Below are 19,221 nucleotides of genomic sequence, written 5' to 3'. Positions count from 1 at the left end.
GAATGCTGAGTCTCCGGACACGTGTCCCTCTGGAGCCCAAGGCAGGAGCCAGCGGGCTGGGGTTCTAGCCTTACCCGTCGGCCCCTGGGGCCTCTGCCTCACTTTCTGATACAGGGGGAGTCTGGGCTTCACATGAAGCCGTCACAGCGAATTCAGCATGCAGTGACCAGGTGACGACCCCTAGCAGGGGTGCAGACCAGCTGCTTTGTGTTCCTGCTGGTTCTGGGAGGTGGCGCTGCCATGGTGCCCCATTAAATATGGAAAGAGAGCTGAGGCCAGGGTCCTGGTGGGGACACGCAGGGACTCCTCCGAAGTCACACAGCAAGACGGATGTAGCGGCAACAGCGTCTCCACACCGTGGAGCCTCAAGCCTCTGCAGCCTCCTTTGGTGAAGATGCTGGTGCTGGAGGAGGGGCCAGCTGGTCACAGGTCCCCACAGGATGGTTGTCCTGCAGGCGGAGGGAGGAAGCCACCTTGGGCACATCTCCACACCAGCCCATCTGTAGCTGGACCCCCGTGAAGGACCCTGGGCAAAGGGACAGACAGGTGTCAGGAGGGGTCCCAGCCACTCCCTCTTCTTGTGGTCCCACATTCAAGGCCTCCAGCGGTGACCACCTCGGTGGTAGCCGAAGAGACTGCCCAGCCCTTCCCCAGCTGCTGCCTCCTCGCGGCTGCCTGCAGAGTCCACGTCGAACTCGGTGTTAATGATTAACGCACAGCAGTGGGGTCGCAGAGTTGCCGCGAGTCCTGTGTCCAAGAATGAACCGCATTGCTAAATCAGCGAAGACAGTTGCCAAGGTAACCCCCATGTAATCTATTTAACCGGCTCCCCAAACACCAATCAAGGTCAGATAACGCACTCGAGCACCATATGAACACACTCAGACGGCATCAAGCTTTGTAGCAAGACAGCAGGGAAGGAAGAAACCTCATTAGGAAGAAGGGGGGAAGCACCCTAAATTTCATTTTGAGAAGTGTTAATTGGGAACGCAGTTGGCTCGGGTGGGGGCTGAGTCCAGCACTCAGGGCATGTCCTGGCCACGGAGGAAGCCGTTTGTTAAAAGCAGGCAGTCTTCCCACTTAGGTCCAAACAAAAGGCACAGCAGACTAAATTATTCATCCCATCGAGTGTTTTCTTAATGCAAAGGCTTGTACTTACAGCGTAGCCTAACGAAGTGGTTTTGCTCTGTTTAGGGTCCTCTTCCCTGCCTGGCCTGTCCAACCTGTAGCCCCTCCTGGCGCTTCCCAATAGGTCTCAAATTTTTAAAAGACTCAGTGGGAGGCGCCACCGAAGCGCCTTTCCTCACCCTTCTCTCCCGACCCGCCACTCTGGCAGCCTCCCGAGGGGGTGGCAGGAGGTGGGAGCCCACTTTGTCGACTTGCTGCCCCATGTCACCTTGTTCCAGGCTCCTATAAAAAGCGTCCTGCTCAGCGGGTGGGGAGAGAGAAGGCGAGGCAAGGAGTAGGGACCAGGCTCCCCTGGCTCCAGAGAGACATCCACAGCCCTGTCACCCATCGCTGTCCTGGGCTAGCACCGGGCCAGAAAGTGGCTGGCCTCCAAGAGCAAGTCTGAACCAAACGCCCAGGACTCTGCCACCATTTCGGGCTGTCGGCGGCCGTCGCAGGGTGCTGGCCTGCTCCATGCCTGTGCTGGCCGCTCTCAGCCACTCCCAGTCCGTTTCCCACAGTGCCGTCACATGCTGGACCTGCTGTAGGGTCTCAGGAAAGGTGACCGGATTAAATGGTTCACCTCCTCGTGGACCGTGTCCTGACGCCTGACTCCTTAGCCCCCAGTACCTCTTTTGCCCTCTCCTCAGAGGACACGAAACTCTCTGAACCACCAGCCAAGGGCGTGGGGGTCAAACATTGTCTCTGAAGAAGAGAAACTTTGGCTCTTTATTACCCAGAGGTCCCGCCCAGTCTGGGTGTCTGAAATTCATGTCCTGACCCTTCTTTCTCAAGTGTGGTCAACGTAAGGAACCCCATAAAGGCTCTGTGAGAGGTAGGAGCCCTGGCGGCTTTCTCAGAAAATGAGCAGACGTGAATGTGTGTGTGTTTGAGCACCTGGGCAAATAGCTTTCGAGGAGGCTGCCTTTCCACGAAGGTGGATAGAATGAGATAGCGGAGACTTGGCCAGTGGGTTACTGTTAAGATCCACTGCGAACTGTGTGGTGGTGGCCATGGCCGGGCTTAATGTGCCCTTCCACCGGCACATTCCACCTCTTAGCCATCAGCTTGCTGGGCACTGAAGGCCTTTGTAAAGACAGGTGCATGTAGAAGCTGTCAGACCAGCGGGCAGGCCACCCTTCTCGAAGCTTCCCAGATGGAGGGCTGGAAGGCAGGTTTGGTGCACTCGCTTCTGAGACGGGGCATCACAGCAGTTCTCTGTTTCAGTGAGGCCCCTAGGATCCCTGCTGCCCGACGGGGGGAGATAGGAAAGGCCCCTCACCTTGCTCAGTGTCCTTCTCTCCCAATGGCCGTCTCTGTTTTCCCTCACTTGTCGCTCTATGGCCTTTTGATCAATGACAGACTGAACGGATGATGGCCTGTGGCCTATACCATCCTGCCCCGTGTGAAGGGGCTGGACCACCCAGGCATCTGTAAGTTACTCCATGACGTTCGAATAACGCTTCATGCTGCATTTCTCACATGGGTCCTGGTCATCAGTGACACTTGATAAACTATATGATAGAATATTATTCACCCTTATAAAGGGCAAATATTCCGACACGTTACTACCTGAATGAACCTCCATGACATTGCATTAAGTGAAACAAGCCAGTCAGTCAGAAAGGACAAATACTGTAGGATTCCACTTCCAGGAGGTCCCTAGCGGGGTCAGAATCATCGAAACAGGAAGTCGAAGAATGGGGACCAGGGGCTAGGGAGTCGGGAGAGAAGAGGGAGGTGATGTCTAATGGGGACAGATTCAGTCGGCAAAGGTGAGAAAGATCTAGAGGTGGATGATGGGCGGTGGTGACGGCTGCCCAGCCCCGTGAACACACTCATGCCACAAAACTGGGCATTTGGAATCAGTAAAAATGAGAATTGTAGGTTTTGTCTGTTTTCCTACAGTCAACAATTGTAATGAAAGATCCCACTTGGAGCTGCTTGCAGACAAGAAGGAGCTCACAAATCAGGTCCTGTTTAGGTCACCCCCACCCCACACACTCCAGCCAGGGACTCCTTTATTTTGAAAGCTCTTTCAGCAGGGCAGGCGGCGCTCTTGGACGATGCACAGAGGACTCAGCGCACCGGGGGTGTGAGTGCCCAAGTGGGCTCCTCTTCGTGGAGTGGAGTGACACCAGCCACGAGGCTGGCGGCAGAAAGCCTGGGCCCGGCCTCAGTCTCGTCCTTGCGGGGAGGGGCAGGAAAGGCAGCCCCATGCCAAAGAGCAGCCTCTACTCCCAGCAGACAGAAAGGTGGGGACCCGGCCCAAGACTGGGGGTCCGAGTCTGTGACCATTCATGCCTGGGCCCCTGGGCTACACCACCAGGCTGCCACTCTCGGTTGAGCGCGCCCCTCCTCCCCCCGCCACTTGGGTCACGGCCAGGCTGCTCCCACAGAGTGAGGCTGGAAAAGTGGGCAGCTGCTGGCCCGGGAGGTGCCATTTTGAGGCCTGTGGAACTGAGTTGTCTGACACAGAAACCTTCTCCCCCTAGACAGACTTTCGGCTGCTACTCTGGCACCAGGGCAAAGCAGATGAAGAAACGGAGGCTCATGGGGGAGGTGATTGCCCGAGGTCATGGAGCTGCAAGGAGGGCCAGCGCCCCTAAGTTGAGAGCTCTGGTTTGCTAGCCACAGTGGTATCCTCCCCCAACCCAGCCATTTGGTGGCGACCGTCTATTAATAGCACAGCAGGTCCTCGACGAAATATCATTTTATAAGATGCTGTTTCCTCATAGTGTTGATAAGAGAAAACACTGGATTCGGGTAGGGTCTCTGTCTGCATGGAGTGGGCACGTCCCCCCCACATCTCTTTGTCCAGGTTCTGGGGTTCCTCCCCACATCCCAAAGATACACAAGAGAGATTCCCGGACGTGTCCCAAGTCCCAGTCCCCGCGCGGCTGTGGCTGTGAGCGCCCCATGGTGGTGGTGAAGGGCGGCCTGTCCTAGGCGGGGTCCCACCCCCCAGACCCTGAGCTGCCAAGATTCGGCTCCGGCCCCCTGAGACTTTGGACTGGGTGAAGCAGGTTGGAAGACGAGTGGATAGATGGGCAAAATGATAGTTTCGTATTACAAGTGTGCTGTGTCTTTAACGTAGAGGGAGGCCTGGTGTTTCTCTGACTGGAAACCTGCCACTGGAACTGAAGTGTTGCTTGTACCAATTAGCTTATGGTCAAGTGGGTTTCAGTCTACGTAGTTGCAGTTAAAGTCGCAGTTTCCAAGAGTCTATTGACGACGTTAAGTGAGGACTGATGACAAATCACATCAGGCACTGCGCAAAGGGCTTTATGTGCACTTAATCCTCACAATCCTGGGAGGTGGGTGCTGGGTTTACCTTGCTTTTAGACAGACAAGGTGCCTCAAAGAGATCCACTTGCTGGAGTCACACAGCCAGGAAGTAGGGTGCTGGGATGCCACCCTTTGCCTGCTGAGGTTCAGAATATGTATTCCTACACAAAGAGTTAGCCTCTCCAGAATTCCTGACAGACATTTTCCCTCAGCACTGTGTCTCCTTGGCAATGGCAAACTGAGTCCTAGTCCGGTATGTCTCCCTGCACACATTCCCAGCTTAGCGCAGAAATCAGGGTCGGGGCCCTCCCGGATGGCACAGCGGGTTGGAGCGCTGCACTGTGAAATTAAGCCCAGACGTGGCTGCTTCAGTGAGAGTTCGATCCCCATCCTGGAGCTGACCCACATGGCGTGGCAGACCTCTCCTGAGCCGCCCGCTGCTCCCCTCAGCAGTGTGCTTCGTCAGTCGGTCTGTTCTGCTCCCCACTGTCTCTGGTGAATCCTCTCGCCGCCCCTGCACCTCTGGCCTGTACCCCAGTTCTGTGCGCATAAATAAATGAAAAATCTTAAAAAAAGAAATCAAGGTCAAAGAGGCCTTAAAAAAAGCAAGTTCTAGAAGCTGGGCAAAACAGGCCAGCGGGTGCTGATTCCTGGCTCTCAGCAAAGTTAACACTAAATAAGCATTTCTCTGGCAGGCACTGAGGATCCTAAGTGACCTTTTTTTTCTACTTTGTTTATTTCTAAAAAGTGAGGTGTAACTTATGAACTGTAAAATCACCCTTTGAAAGTGTACAGATTTTAGTAGATTCACAAGGTTGTACAACCACAGACATTATATAATTCCAGACCTTTCCATCAAGCCAAACAGAAACCCATTAGCAGATAGCTCACAGTACCCCCAGGCCCTTGTGGCCACAAATCTGCTTTCTGTCTCTAGGGCTTTGCCACTGGGATCATATCACACCTGGCTTCTATTCTAGAAGGTTGTGGTATGCCATATTTTGTTCATATTCATTTGTTCATGGAATTTCGGCTCCTTCCACAGTTTGCTGTTACAAATAATGCTGTTGTGAACATTTGTGTACAAGTCTTTGCGTGGACATGCTCTCAGCGCTCTCGGGCCTATTCCCAGGAGTAGAATTTCTGGGTCATATAGTACCTAGGTTTAGCTTTTTGAGAAACGGAAGACTTTGTCTAAGTGGCTGTACCACTTCACATCCCAGCAGCCACCTGTGGAAGCTCAAGGTCTCCACACCCTCACGTCGACGATTTTCCTTCTTTGGAAATGGCAGCCTGGCGAGCAGCGCACTGGCATTTCCCCGATGACTTGTGGCCCGCCCTGCCTTTTGTGTGCCCACTGGCACATCACCGGGGAAATGTCTTCAGATCGTTTGCACAATTGGAATTGGCTTGTCTTTGTATTGTTGAATTCTTTGTAATTTGTGGATATAAGTCCTCTATCAAATATGATCGGCAAATATTTTCTCCCACCAGCTGACCTTTGGTTCAGATAGCTCAGGAATCTCAGCGCAGAAAGGAGCCTCCAGGGGGACTTGGTCCGGAGCCTCCCAACGTTGTGGTTTCGCATGCATGCACTGTGCTGTGATTCCCTTCCAGATTCTCCTTAAGTTGAGTCACTATTTTCACCAAAGTTTTTTTTTTTAAAGATTTATTTATTTATTCATATAGAACTGGGGTACAGGCCAGAGATGCGGAGGGTGAGAGGCTTCTCCAGAGACAGAGTGGGGAGCAGAACAGGCAGATGGACGAAGTCCACTGCTGAGGGCAGCAGCGGGCGGGTCAGGAGAGGTCTGCCTCGCCATGTGGATCTCCTCCGGGGCAGGCGGGGATCGAACTCATGCGGAAGTGGCTTCAGCTTCTCATTGCAGTGCTTTAACCTGCTGCGCCACCAGGGAGGGTCGTTTTTTTTTTTTTTTTTTTTTTAAGATTTATTTACGCATACAAGAACTGAGGTACAGGCCAGAGGTGCAGGGGGTGAGAGGACTTATCAGAGACAGAGTGGGGAGCAGAACCAGCAGATTAACCGAAATACACTTCTGAAGGGAGCAGCGGGCAGGTCAGGAGAGGTCTGCCGTTCCCTGTGGGTCACCTCCGTGGCTGGGGCTCGAACTTGTGCTGCAGTGGCTGCAGAGAGCTTTATAGTGCTGCACCTTAACCCATTGTGCCACCAGGGAGAGCCCCAAAACTTAAAAGGGAATTTCCATCACTGCGTAAGTAGAGCACCAGTGTCACTTGCCATAAACATCTACCCAGTGAGGCCCCCCCTGGCAACACAAGGGGTGAGCCTCTGCTCTGCCAAGCTACTCGTAGCCACTGCAGCAGCAGCTCCATATCCAGCCAGAGTGGCCCCCAGGGCACAGCAGACCTCTCCTGTCACCCACTGCCCCTTCAGCAGCTCTTGTGGGCGTAAATAAATAAAATCTGAAAAGAAACAATAAACACCAAACCACAGTATTAATTCCTAGCAAGTCATCCTGGTGAGGTCCTCGTGTCTGCTTTCTGCCTGACGAGAAGGAAATGAGCGAGGGTGGGTGGGAGAGCGTGTCAGACAAGCGGCACCGACGTGAACCGTCCTCGCTGCCATCAGCACACTGAGCAGCAATTGACCTGGGGCTGCCTTTGTCTGTGTCTGGTGAGCTGTGCAGGCCATCTCTGTTTCCCCCTGAGCCCGTCTCCAGCACGGGCCTGGCTCGGGGGCTTCCTGTACGCGCAGGGAGGCAGCCACGGGAGCTGCGCCCGCCCCAGCCCGAGGCTCGGTGGCTGCGGGTGTGAGTGTCCCAAGCCAGCCCTTTCCCTGGCCACAGAGTGGACGCTGCGGAGATGCCAATGCTCAGCGCCTGCCGGCCCCTTCCACCCTGCCTGCAGGCAACGAAAACCAACAGAGCAGCTCTCGGCCGCCTGAGCTGTGCGGGGGCTCCCTGTCGGGCAGCTCCGCCTGACCGCTATGTCGGCTCTTCGGTCTCCAAGGCCCTCGCGGCAGTTGTGGCTGAAGGGTTTCTGGTTGTTCATTTGTTTTCCAACCATCTTACTTTGGGCTGCTTTAAAGATGGTGACAGACTGGGTGACCTGCTCGACACACGTTCAATGCTCATCGTTCTGGAGACGGGGCAGTCCCAGCTCAAGGCACCTCCCTGGGGTGCCCCCTCCCAGCTCACCGATGGCCAGCATCTCGCCATGTCCTCACACCACAGACAGACATCTGGGCGGCCCTGCTTCTAAGGCACTAGTCCCGTTCAGAGCTTGCGATCCCCCTGACCTAATCATCTCCCCAAAACTCTACCGCCAAACACCATCATGGGCGGTTAAGACTTCAGTATATCACTTTGGGGGAGGCACTAACATTTGATCGATGGTACTACCTTATGGGGGTTGGGACTTCAACATGACTTTTGGGGGGACACAAATACACAGTCCACAGCACTAACTCGCTGTTGTGACAGTCGGGCATGAGGGGTGTGATGCACACAGGACCGGGCAGTGACATTGTGACTGGCTGTGCTGTCAGGACAGCAAGGAACCTGCTCTGTTGGAAGCAAAACGCACACGACAGCGCCTGGAATCTTCACTACCTGGCAGGAAGTCACTCTGTAGAGCACCTGCAGGTGGCTGAAGGCAAACGCTGAGGGCTGGGGAGGTTTCTAGCAATTGAGTTTGACCCTTCTTTATTGCTTTTCTTGAAGATGTTCCAGATGACTCTGAAGCCCAGTGTGGGACACAGAAAGCCCAGTTCTGTCCACCCATAGCTGGCTCCCTCTTGACCAGTAAATCCTCCAGTGGGGCCAGGCAGCTGTCAGGTTTTGAAGCTGAACAACTGGCGCGGGTCTTCCTGGGGCTTTAGGGGAGACTCACACCACTGCCACCCGCAGGAACAAGGGCCTCACATCCTGTCTCAGGCACGACTCACCAGTGGGAATCCTTCCCTCACCTGTAACAGCCCCCCCCCCCAGAAAGGGGAGGCCCCGGGTTCCCTGCCCCACCCAGAGGAGGGCGGAGCTGAGCAGGGAGGAGACCTGGAGAGGAGACTGAGGAGGAAGGGGGCAGGATGGAGCCGGGAGGAGACCCGAGGGGGCACCGGGAGCAGAGACGCGAAGCAGCAGCGGAGCAGCGGCTCCTGTTTCTTGGCCCTGCTCTGGGGGGCGCAGATGTGGGGGAGCCCCGCGGGGAGGGGACTGGGGCGCCTTTCGCCTTGGTTTGATGTTGCTCTCTTCCTCCCTCCCAGACCTGTCTGGCCATTGCTGACCCTTTTCTCAGGGTCCCCACCAGTCGTGGGGCAAACTTTCAGGCCTTGCATTGGGTCCCATTTGGCTGAACTTTTAGCCACGAGTGGGTAAAAACTTTGGGTGCTGGACTTGGAAACTGTATTGTCTTTTCTGTATTGCACACTCATTATTTATTCATACAGAACTGGGGTACAGGCCAGAGATGCGACGGGTGAGAGGATTCACCAGAGACAGAGTGGGGAGCAGAACAGGCAGATAGACGAAGTTCACTGCTGAGGGGAGCAGGGGCAGGTCAGGAGAGGTCTGCCGCGCCATGTGGATCTCCTCCAGGGCAGGCGGGGATTGAACTCACACGGCATGAAAGGGCTATGTGTTTCATCTTGATGAGGCAGATGGCAGAATCTATTTAGAGCAGGCAGGTTTGGGGGTTCAGGGGTGCCCCTCTCCCTGCCCTGTAACATACCCACAGTGCTCTCACTTCACTATGGCCTCTAGAGTTTCCTCTGCCACAGCTCAACAGCCTTTTAGGCTGATTGTCTTTATATTTTTGAAGTAAGATTACACGCAACAATTGAGGTAAAGCAAGAGCACCCAGTATCTCCCATCTCTTGATCCCCCTGTACCTGAATGCCCCTTGGAGAGGAATGGTGGCTGTCATGGCAACCAGGTGGAAGGAGGGCAGAGACTAATGGTAAAAGCAATTTGCTCTTAAAAAGCATTTTTAGTCAAAAGTCACCTCTCCCCAATCGGCTATGGAAAATAGATTTAAGCCGTTGACCTCAAACAGAAAGCAATCAGTTATTTTACCAACAAGATGGATTTATTGGCAACAACAACAGAGGGCAGTTTGCCGAGTGGGCGTGGACTCATGTCAAGACTCATGCGCACTTGCCGATCACAGAGCAGACCTGACCCACCGGCATGCCTCGCTGAGCAACAGGCTGCGTGAGCTGGGCCCTAGGCTGGGTCCTGGGCCAGAGTGCCGGGGCCGCGCCGCCATCTCGGCCTGTGGACATGCGTGCTGCGACGTCCGCCCGCAGTGACGTATTTCTCAGAACTGACCGTGCTGTTAGCAAGGTAAGACTGTAGCCGTTGGAGGCACTGCGGGGTGTGGTGCCCTCTCTTCTGCTGGGGACAGGGAGGCGGCCCTGTAGTTTGCTGACTGTACTTTAACTGGAAAACTCTTCTGGCCTCCTGACCTCATTTCCACAGGGTTTCTGTTCACCAAGCCCCCTCCCAGGGACTGTCACCTCCGACAAACAGCCCACCTGAACTACAGCTCCGGCAGCAGGCCGGAGCCACCTCGTTTGCCTGCCCAGCTTGGAAAGTCTTATCCTCCAGATATTATAAATGAGAAACAACCAACATCAAATCTCATCAAAAATGCATGTTTGATCACAATGAAGCCCCCCACCCAGCTTCGTCCATTCAAACGGAGCATTGGGTGCAGCTGGGTGTCCACCTGGGTGGGTTTCCTGGGGGCTGCATCCCCCAGCCGCCCGCAGCTAGCCCAGGCAGGGCCCGCGGCTCCGGGCAGGTGCACCTGTCCTGTTACAGCAACAGCTGGCTGTGCTGGGGCCAGCTGCCAAGTAGAAGCCCCTGCATCGGAGACCCCCACCAGACCAGCCTGAGCGGAGCAACGACAGTGACACGCCGATGAGGACAAGAAACCACTCAGCTGTGCCCAAAGCCCAGGCTCCAGTCAGTGCCAAGGTCAGCTAAGACATACAGGTAGTCGTGGGAAGAACGAGCCCCTTTCTCTCTGTCTGGCGGGCCTGGCGAATGCCTGGCCTCAGTCACCCCACCAGTTCATGATGAGGCCCTCCCATCCGGTCTCCTTACACATGCTGAGGAGAAGAAAATGTGAGCCTTTTCAGAGGAACTGGGGCTGACAGCTACAGGGGAGGGGGGCTGTGTGCTTTAGGGGGCCTTTCTATGAAGACCCACAAAAAAGCGGTTGCAAGTTTAGAAAGTCGGGTGTTTATGAGAGCTAAATAGGGGCTAGATGGAGTAAGCGCCCCAATCCTAACAGGCCCTTATTCCGTGGGAGAGCAGCTATGGACTCCAGAAGGTGAGACCCCCACACCCGGTTACTACGCCTCGAGTGAGCATCTAAAGGCTCAAGAACAGCCCCAACTCTGCGTGTCTCCCTGCCCAGTTGATTTGCCCCCAGCGTGCTGCCCAGTCCTTCCAGTGCCGGGGCGCCGTGACTGCCTGGCCCCGCTCACCTTAGCCACGTGACAGTCGGACTCCATCCTGGCCGTGAAGCTGGGCTGCACCGCCATTTTCCCTAACGTCCCAGCAAAGCAGAGGATGATCCTGTGAGGTGGAAAGAAAAGCTGAAGCCAGTGAAACAAAGCAGAAGCCCCAAGCCCAGCCCTGGTTACGCTGCGCGAAGAGCCCAGAGGCGCGGGCTTGCCCAGGACACAAAGCGGAGAGGCCGGGAGCCTGGCGTTCGTGTGCGGACTGTGTTCTCAGGGTCACGCGATGCTGTAGGGATGGCCAGGCCGCTGCCCCTCTGGGCTCCCCATGCTCGGCAGCAATGGGGCGCATCGCCAGCCAATCGCCACAAGCCATGAGGCCGGGCGCCGCCAGAGCCTGTCCAGCAGCCGCCCGAGGGCCCCGGCACCCAGTGGGACTACAGGACTCAGGGATAGTGGCGGGGGACGGGTGGCGTGACATCAGACCCTCCAAGCAGGTCCCGTTCCGCTGGGGGGGGGCTGTCGGCGGCGGAGGTGGGAGGGCAGAAGCGCTGGGGCAGCGGAGGACGGAAGCCCGCGCAGGGCAGAGGTGTTTTGCCTGCACGTGTCCACCAGAGAGGGACTGGAGAGGCAGGTGGGCGGTGGGTTGGAGGGTGGCAAAAGGCCTGTGGGCCCAGGCACATGATGCAGGTGAGGCTGCTGCAGGAGTGCGTGCGCGTGGTCTGTGTGCCCGTGTGCCCGTGTGCCCGTGTGCGGGTGCCAGTGCAAGGTTGGCTGCGTGCACACCTGAGCGCCTGCTCGCACCGAGAGTGCGCGCCAGCTCATGCGTGTGCGCACTGGTGAGTGTGCAGTTTCCAAAAGTCCACCAGCAAAGGCTTCCGGGTTTCCTCAGGTGCCCCCCCTTTCTGATGCTGCAGCCTCCTGCCCTGACGAATCGTTTCCACCCTGACTGGCTTGGCACCACGGACCAAGAGACAGGCGCGAAGGTGGTGGGGCACCCCGGGGCCGAGCAAGATGGTGCAATGGGGGGAGGGTGTGCGGGCTCTGGGGCGGCAGAGGAGGCGGGATCCCAGGCCGGCCTGGGAGTGCCCCACGCGCACGGCAGCCGTTGACCTTGAGTCTGACTGGGGGAGATTCCGCCAAGCAGGCTGGGTCTGTCTCCCCAACTAAGTCTGGTGTCTCCTAGATAAACTCCTGCCAACTGTGCCAGAGTGCAGAAGAGGGAGGCAAGCGCGCAGTCCCAGGATCCCTCACACAGCCCAGCCCACGCCCGGAAGAAAGGCCCTTACTGTGCCCAGAGGCCGCCGGGCACGGGGTGGGAGGAACAGCCGTGCCGGGGCGCTGATGGTGGCTGCTCGGCGTGGGGTTTGCAATGAAACGTGGTGACGGGTGGTTCTAGTGGGAGCAGCCCTGTGAGTGACTCTGGCCATGGCACCTGTAACAAGGGGGACGGGGGCCACTGCACACCGGGTCAGGGAGGACCCCCCGGCAGGCTTGGCCTTTGCCCCACCGTCCATGGGGAGCGATGGACAGGCTCCAGGTGGGAAGTCACCAGGCAGCTGGTGTATACAATCCCGACGAGGTGTGGAATTCTAGCACTTTGAATGGAAAATTGTTGAATTTGCTAGTGTCTGGGAGGTTTTCTTACTGATGTTCATCAGAGATATTGGCTGATACTGAGCTTTACCTGGTTCAATACTAAGGTCATGTTGGCGTCATAACATGATTCCGAGAAAAATCCCTCTCGTTGGATTTTCCTTTTTTTTTTTGCTTTTCCTCTTGCCTTTTTAGAAACAACGTGGCTAAATGGACATATGTTCTTTAGGGATTGGCTTGTGAAGCGTCTGGCCCTGGGCTTTTGCTTCAGGGAAGGATTGTCAGTGCCACTTCAGAGTCTGGTGTCTGAGCTTGTGCTCAGCGTGGGCGGCTCTTCTGCTCCGTCCTGACGTCGCACGCCATGCTGATCTAGCCCTTTCTTCAAGGCTGCCAAATTATTGGCAGTTAACTATTCCTAGTGATCTCTGTGACCCCCTATATGCCACCTGGGGTCATTTTCCTCTTCCATTTCTGATTCTGTTTATTGATGTTTTCTTTCTTAGCCCAGCTACAAGTTTGCCTATTTTGTTTACTTTTTTGAAGAACTAATGCAGACTTTCCTTGTTCTTTTGTATCGTCTTTTTGATCTCTAGTTCGCTCACTTCCACTGCTATTTTTGTTCCTTCCTTCCTTTTAACTTCAGGTCTTGCTTGTCTCGCCCTTTCAAGTGTCTTTGGGTGTAATATAAGGTTCTTTACTGGGGAGTTTTCTGGCTTTTTCATGTGGGCCGGTACTACATATGTTGCCCTCCTCAGATGGGCTTAGCTGCATCCACAGATTGTAACTCCTCATTGCGTGCTTGCTTCACATACTCCTTCTAAACTTTTGGCATTTGAATGTAAAAGGAAGTCACATCGTCCCTGTTTCCTCCTGCCACGTGTCAGACCACAGTCAGCCGGACTAGCCAACCTCTCCTTGGATTTCCTCAGCTGGCTTTTTTTCATGTCCTCTTTCCAGTGCACCTAAAAGATAGTTCTCCCCAAATGTCCAGCTAAGTCCAGATGTCCGAGTTGTCCAGAGCATGCTTTTCCAATCCTGCTCACCTTGTCATGTGGCACTAAGGTCAATCAAGGCTTAAAGAGAGACTTGCTCTCCTTACAGAACGAACATTACCCAGACTCAGGGGGGTCTCCAGAAATAGCCATTTTTTATCAGAGAAGTCTACCTGATGGAAGGGCATACATCGAAAGCATCTGGTTTTGTCCTCTGAGTCACCTTCTCTTCATTTTTGAGCCCCATCCCACCCCCGCTCTGTCTTTGACACTAGGCTCCTATCCCGTCGTAGCTTAGGAAGAGTAAACCCATGGTCCGTCTCATTTGCTTTAGAATTGACAGCTATCCTAATGCTCTATATGTATATATTAAATTGTTTTTTTGCTGATGTTAACTTGTTGGCAGCTAAAGAAGAATTTAAATGGGATAGGGAGACCCCCAGAAGCCCAGCATTCCCATGTTGCTTGCTACCGAAGGGCCCTGTGTTGCTCCCCTTGGTTTTCTTGTGTTGAGGCCTGTGCCTGGCTCAGTGGTTGCGCAGGTGTCTGGCACGTCTAGCGGGCATGGCCTTCACTACCTTCCCCCAGCGTGGGTTGGTTTGGCTGTAGCCTGATGATTCCAACTCTACCTTCCTAGAACTCTATGGCAAAGAGCACCCCACAGCTTTCCTACCGCACCCGACATGTGCTGGGCACGCTGAGATGAGGCTTGTAAGGCTTGTCTGATTGGCAGTGAGAGTCAGGAAGGTCAGGGCCACCCCCACACTCCACTCCACCCTGTTCAGGGTGACCGGGGTCAATGTAAACATTCAGGAGGCCGTTAAAAAAGCAGCATGTGTTGGCGGGGCGGGGGTGTTGTTTCAAAGAGGGACAACAAGCCCAAGATGGAGTTGCTTATGCCAAGCCCCCCCCCCCCCAAGGCGCCATACTTAACCCAACTACAGCTTTCACATAGCTGGGATTCCAAACCGATCTGGAATGTCCTGCTCAGTACTACTAAAGTCACCTATAGGCCAAAGCCCTCCTACCCTCCCTAAAGGCTAAAAATAATCTTTGTCCTGTCCTGTCCTCTTTTTTGATGATTAAAAACTTCATTTTGTATGGCTCTTTGCTGGGGCTCTTAGACTTGCAATGTGGGATGTTAGCCTGACTCCTGGACCCTTTAATAAAAGCACTTAGATCTTTAAAGTTCACCCAGTGGGGTTTTCTTATTCAACAGTATCCATTACAAGTCGGGGTGCACATATTCAAGTAGAAATCCTAAAACATGTTCCAAGGAGGATAATGTTAGGGGTTTGGTGGAGGGAAAAAGGAAGAGGCAGTCAAAGTTTCAAGAAAAGACCTGACTAGTGTTCGCAAGCTTGAGCTCCCCTTGGTGCAAGACTAGTGAACCTCTGAGGAGGATGAGCAGGGAACCAGCTCACGCTTCTTCCAGCTAAAAGTCCTCAACTACTTCTCAGACATTATTGGCTTGATTTTTTTTTTTTAAACAACTGCTTTTGTCCCAAAGATCTTTGACCCAGTTCACAGGAGACAGGTAATGCACTGTGTCAGGAGTGGCTCCCCACATCCATTTTTAAGGCTGTACAGATGTCAGCTTTTTCAGAGGGAATCCCGAAAATACTTGCAGTCACCATTTATCCCAGACAAAGAGAACTGATTTGTTACATGCAGCAAGTTGGGGACAAGCAAAGAGATAACAATTGTGTTTTGTGTATGTGATTTCACTGACCTTTGAAAAGTGAAAAGTATCTGCCTTGAGGCGCCTCCCTTCAGCCTCAAGGCTGGCGGCCTCTCAGCTGCGGGTGTCCACACTGCAGCAAGTCAGTGAATCATCTGCAGGCCTACGGAGCTGCTAACTCACCACTCTGCTGTGGGGACCAGGGGCTATTTGCAGCACCCCCCAAAAAGGAAGGCAGAGGTCCAGAGCTCCAAAGTCACACCGTGTCTGGAAATGAACATTTGCCACGTCACAATGTTATAGGGCACCCCAAATCTGTTCCAGGACAGGGGGAGAGAGAGACACCCCTGAAGCCCCAAAACCTGCCTGCTCTAAGTGGGTTCTGCCATCCGCCGCAACAAGACAAAACATATAAAACTTTAATGAAAAGGGACTTTAACACAGTGAATATTCAATGTGGCACACAAAGAATAGAACTTCTAAATCAAACACCTGAAGTGACCCGTCCCCTCGTGGGCAAAAGTCCACCCAAAAGGGATTGGCCCAAAGCAAGGCCTGAAAGCTGCCACTAGACGAAAGCACCTTCTGGCAGGGACCCATGGAAAAGGGTCAGAAATGGCCAGGCAAATCTGGGAGGAAAAGAGCAACATCAAAATCAATATAAACACTGCCATGGTCACCTCCCTACAGGTCTCTCCCCCACATCTGCCTTAGCCAGTCCAGGGTCAGGACACAAGCCCGGTTTCTTCCTCACATGCTTGCTGCTCCGTGTGGCTTCCTCAGGTCTCCTGGCTCTCCATCCTGCTTCATTCTCTCTTTTTTCTCTGCTCAGCTCCACCCTCCCTCTGGGTAGGGCAGGGAACCGGAACTTCCCTTTTTCCTAGGGACCACCCTGTTAACAACAACACTTCCTGGTTCCCGGATTGAATGAACCCAAGGGTGGCAAAGAAGAGCTAGGCCCGGCTTGGAGAAAGGACTGGCCGAATTGCTGTGTGGACACTCACTGTTCCCAGGACAGGCCTCCCGGAAATGCAGTGCGTCAGCCACGTTCGGGAAAACAGCCCCTGGCTTGGAGACAGGCCCGAAAGCTGCCCCGCGGAGCTCCGTCATGCACCAGCAGCCTGGGTCCCCAGGCCGGCATTCCCTGCCAGCACCCACGTCCCACTCTGCCTATGAACCAGACGCACTGGCTTCAACTCTGCATGTGGACCCCAAAAGAAACATTTGCTAGACCAGTAAATGAGAGGCTGGCCCACACCTGGCCAGACAATAGCTTCGTCTTAGAGGAAGCACCCCAGAAACTGGGGATGAGAGGAAGGAGGAGAGCTCCTGCCTGCTGCCTTCCCCCCACCTTTCTAGGTGCAGGGCTCAGTGGCCGCCGATAGAAAAGAGACTGGCAGGGGAGAGATGAACAGAAATTCAAGAACACCGTTCAAAACGAGGGAAATCAGCCCCCAGTGGAGTCGTTCTTGGTGGCCTGCTCAGAGCTAACCCCGCAGGTTGGCTGCTCCCAGGCCAGTGTGACCCTAAGCCAACCAGTGAGGACAGCACCAGGGGCTCTCTGCTGGGCAGGACGCCCCTACCTGCCCTGGGGGGTGGCAGGTGGCTTCATCTGAAATAATCTTTTCTTTTGCTAGTAAGTTCGCCCCCCCCCCACTTTTGTCCATAAAGACCCTCATCTTTGGTGAGCCCCTAGCAGCATCCAGCCTGGACACGTCCTGTTGACCAATTCTTTAAGGAAGTCCACTAAGTCCCTCCACGGGTGCATTTTGTTCTTGAGCGACACTAAGCCTCGGGTGCCACTGGCGGCGCCAGGGAGAATGAGCGGCTTCCCCAAGTAGCCCCGGCCACCACCTTCAATATTTTCTCAGCAAAAGACAAAAGAAAATGTGGGGGCAGGGGGCCAGCTTAGGGGAGGTAAGCAGCCCCAAGCAGTGGCGGGGCCTGGTTGTCATGCAGATTTCGGCTCGGCTCTCTCCATTGTGAGGCGCTCCCCCCTGCTAAGTCTGCACCTTCCCTGAGGAGGAGTTGGCTTACACTTGGAGATTCCCTTATACATGTAAATGCGCTTTACAAAGGGGGACTTCTGCAGTGGGGGGCTTCGGGAGCTCCCTGTAAACTGTTTGCTACAAATAACCAGCTCTACTAATCCCAAGAGGCAACTCTTGGGGTGCTTTCCCCCCGCCCCCACTCAGGCTCAGGGACTGCCTATCCTGGGGGTGAGGAAAGGCCTCCTCCCACGGCAAGTCGCTGCCCCGACCAGTCACCTGGGAGGCTGCTCCCTGCTGCCGCCCACAGCACCCCGCTCGGCACAGGGGCGCCCAGCGAAGTAGCCCTGGGCCAAGGCGGGGGCGGCCCCGCGGGAAGCAGAACCCAACTGGTCTGTAGGCATCAGAGAACCGATCCAGATTAAACCGCCATGCCCCGGAGCTGGGCTCACAGACCAAGCCCAGATGGAGTTTCTGCAGCTCCTGGGGGAGGGCTGAGCCCTGTCCCAAGGATGTGGGTTCACTGCCCCTTTCAGGGGGTGTGACTTGGCGATGGCGCAGTCTGGGGGTTCACACCCTCGTTCTTCAGTGGGGGCGAAGAGGCCCCCAAAGCCTCTGCTTCTCCCCCAAAGAAGCAATTCGATGACGGATTCTGGTGGCCAGTGAGAAGAGGTAGGCGCTGGCCTTCCAGCCCTTTCTGTTCCCTCCTCCCCAGAATTGCCCAGCTTTTTGCCTGTTCACTTCACACTTCCACTTGGGGCAGGGGCTGTCCCTGGGGTTGGGCGGCAGTAGTTACCACCCCCTGTGGAGAAGGAGCACCCTAGATGCCCCTGCAGGCAGGCTGGTGGCACCCCATCCGCCTCTCCCCTTGGCCTTGCACTCCTCGGACTGAGGCTCTGCTCTGCCCGAAAGGGAACACGGCACAAACCCAGCCCCTCCTGGCTGTGGGCCAGGGGTGAAGGACCCAACCCCACCTCCGCAGGCTGAGTTCCCTCCTGCGCAAAGTGGGCGTAATGCCCCGTGCCTAGCAGGGTGGCTCAGGGCTCTGCAAGGCAGCGAAGGACAGCGATGCCCGCTGGGCACGGTGCATGGCCCCTGGGTGCTGGACGGGACTTGTGCCTGTGCCCCTGGGGGCGCCCCCTTATTTGAATGTGGAAGAAGGAAGCTGTGGTGCCAAGAGTGTAGGGGTGCTGGGCAGGGGGGGGTGTGCTTTTGCCACATTGACCTTGTCAGATCCTGGCCTCTTGACGCTCGAGGCCCACCTCGTTGGGATTTTGCCTTTTCGAATGTTCACGGAGGTCCTGCTTTGTACTGGGGACCCAGTGAAGGTAAAATAGACCGAAGTCTCTTTGTGGCACTTCTCTGTGGGGTTCTTGGGCTCTGGCCACCACACACCGTGCTGGGACTTGGGGGCCCCCTGCCAGTCCCCCTACAGGTCAGCAGTGTGCCCTCCCCGCGTATCCGGCACGTTCTCAACACCAGTGGCCTGAGGAGCGCCGCGCCTGCCCCCTTGTCGGGAGCTTGTCTTCCCAGCCACCGAGCACCTGTTCTTGGCTCCCAACTGGAGAACACAGCACGCCCTGGAGGCAAGTCAGTGGGGAAGGTGGGGAGCAGCCCAGTTTAGAGGCCACAGTAGGCCCTGGGGAGGGCACTGAGGCCAGGCAGAGAAGCTGCCATAAGCCTTCACAAAACGCAAGCTATTCTTGTTCTTTGGAGTCTCACTTCCAAGTCAGGTTTCCTATTTTCTTAGGCGTGTTGCTACCACAGTTTGACTTAGCCTCTTCCCAGCAGGCCTCAGAGGGTACTTAGCTCACTGCCTCCTCTGGACCCAGCCCAACTTTGCCCTGGGGAGGCCCACGCCATGCAGGAGGAGGCGCCCTCACCGCCACAGTACCCCAAGGCGTCACCCGCCGATCACAGGGGAGTTTCCGTGTCCGAAAAGCTTGAAACTTCAAGCCCAGGGAAAGCCACCTACCTCTCGTTTGCGACCTTCAGCCCGGCAAGGCCGGTCTCTGACTCGCTCCTGTGCCTTCAACAGGTGATGTGAGTTTCTGCAGCCTTGTGAGC

General features: G+C 55.3%; 1 protein-coding gene across 1 annotated transcript in view; it reads right to left on the bottom strand.

Moving 5' to 3' along the window:
* Positions 1 to 365: 365 nt before the first annotated feature.
* Positions 366 to 19,221, bottom strand: part of LOC105853853 (melanoma-associated antigen 8-like) — a 188,863-nt gene continuing 170,007 nt past the window's right edge. The window contains exons 6-7 of the mRNA XM_012727088.1: positions 616 to 747; positions 366 to 526 (exon numbers count right to left, since the gene is read on the bottom strand). Coding sequence (XP_012582542.1) covers positions 366 to 526; positions 616 to 747 — 293 coding nt within the window. The remainder of the gene's footprint in view (positions 527 to 615; positions 748 to 19,221) is intronic.

This window comes from Condylura cristata, unplaced genomic scaffold (genome assembly GCF_000260355.1).
Source record: "Condylura cristata isolate star-nosed mole 26May11 unplaced genomic scaffold, ConCri1.0 scaffold00019, whole genome shotgun sequence".
In the NCBI taxonomy this organism is placed as follows: domain Eukaryota; kingdom Metazoa; phylum Chordata; class Mammalia; order Eulipotyphla; family Talpidae; genus Condylura; species Condylura cristata.
This window is presented reverse-complemented; position numbering and strand designations above follow the sequence as displayed.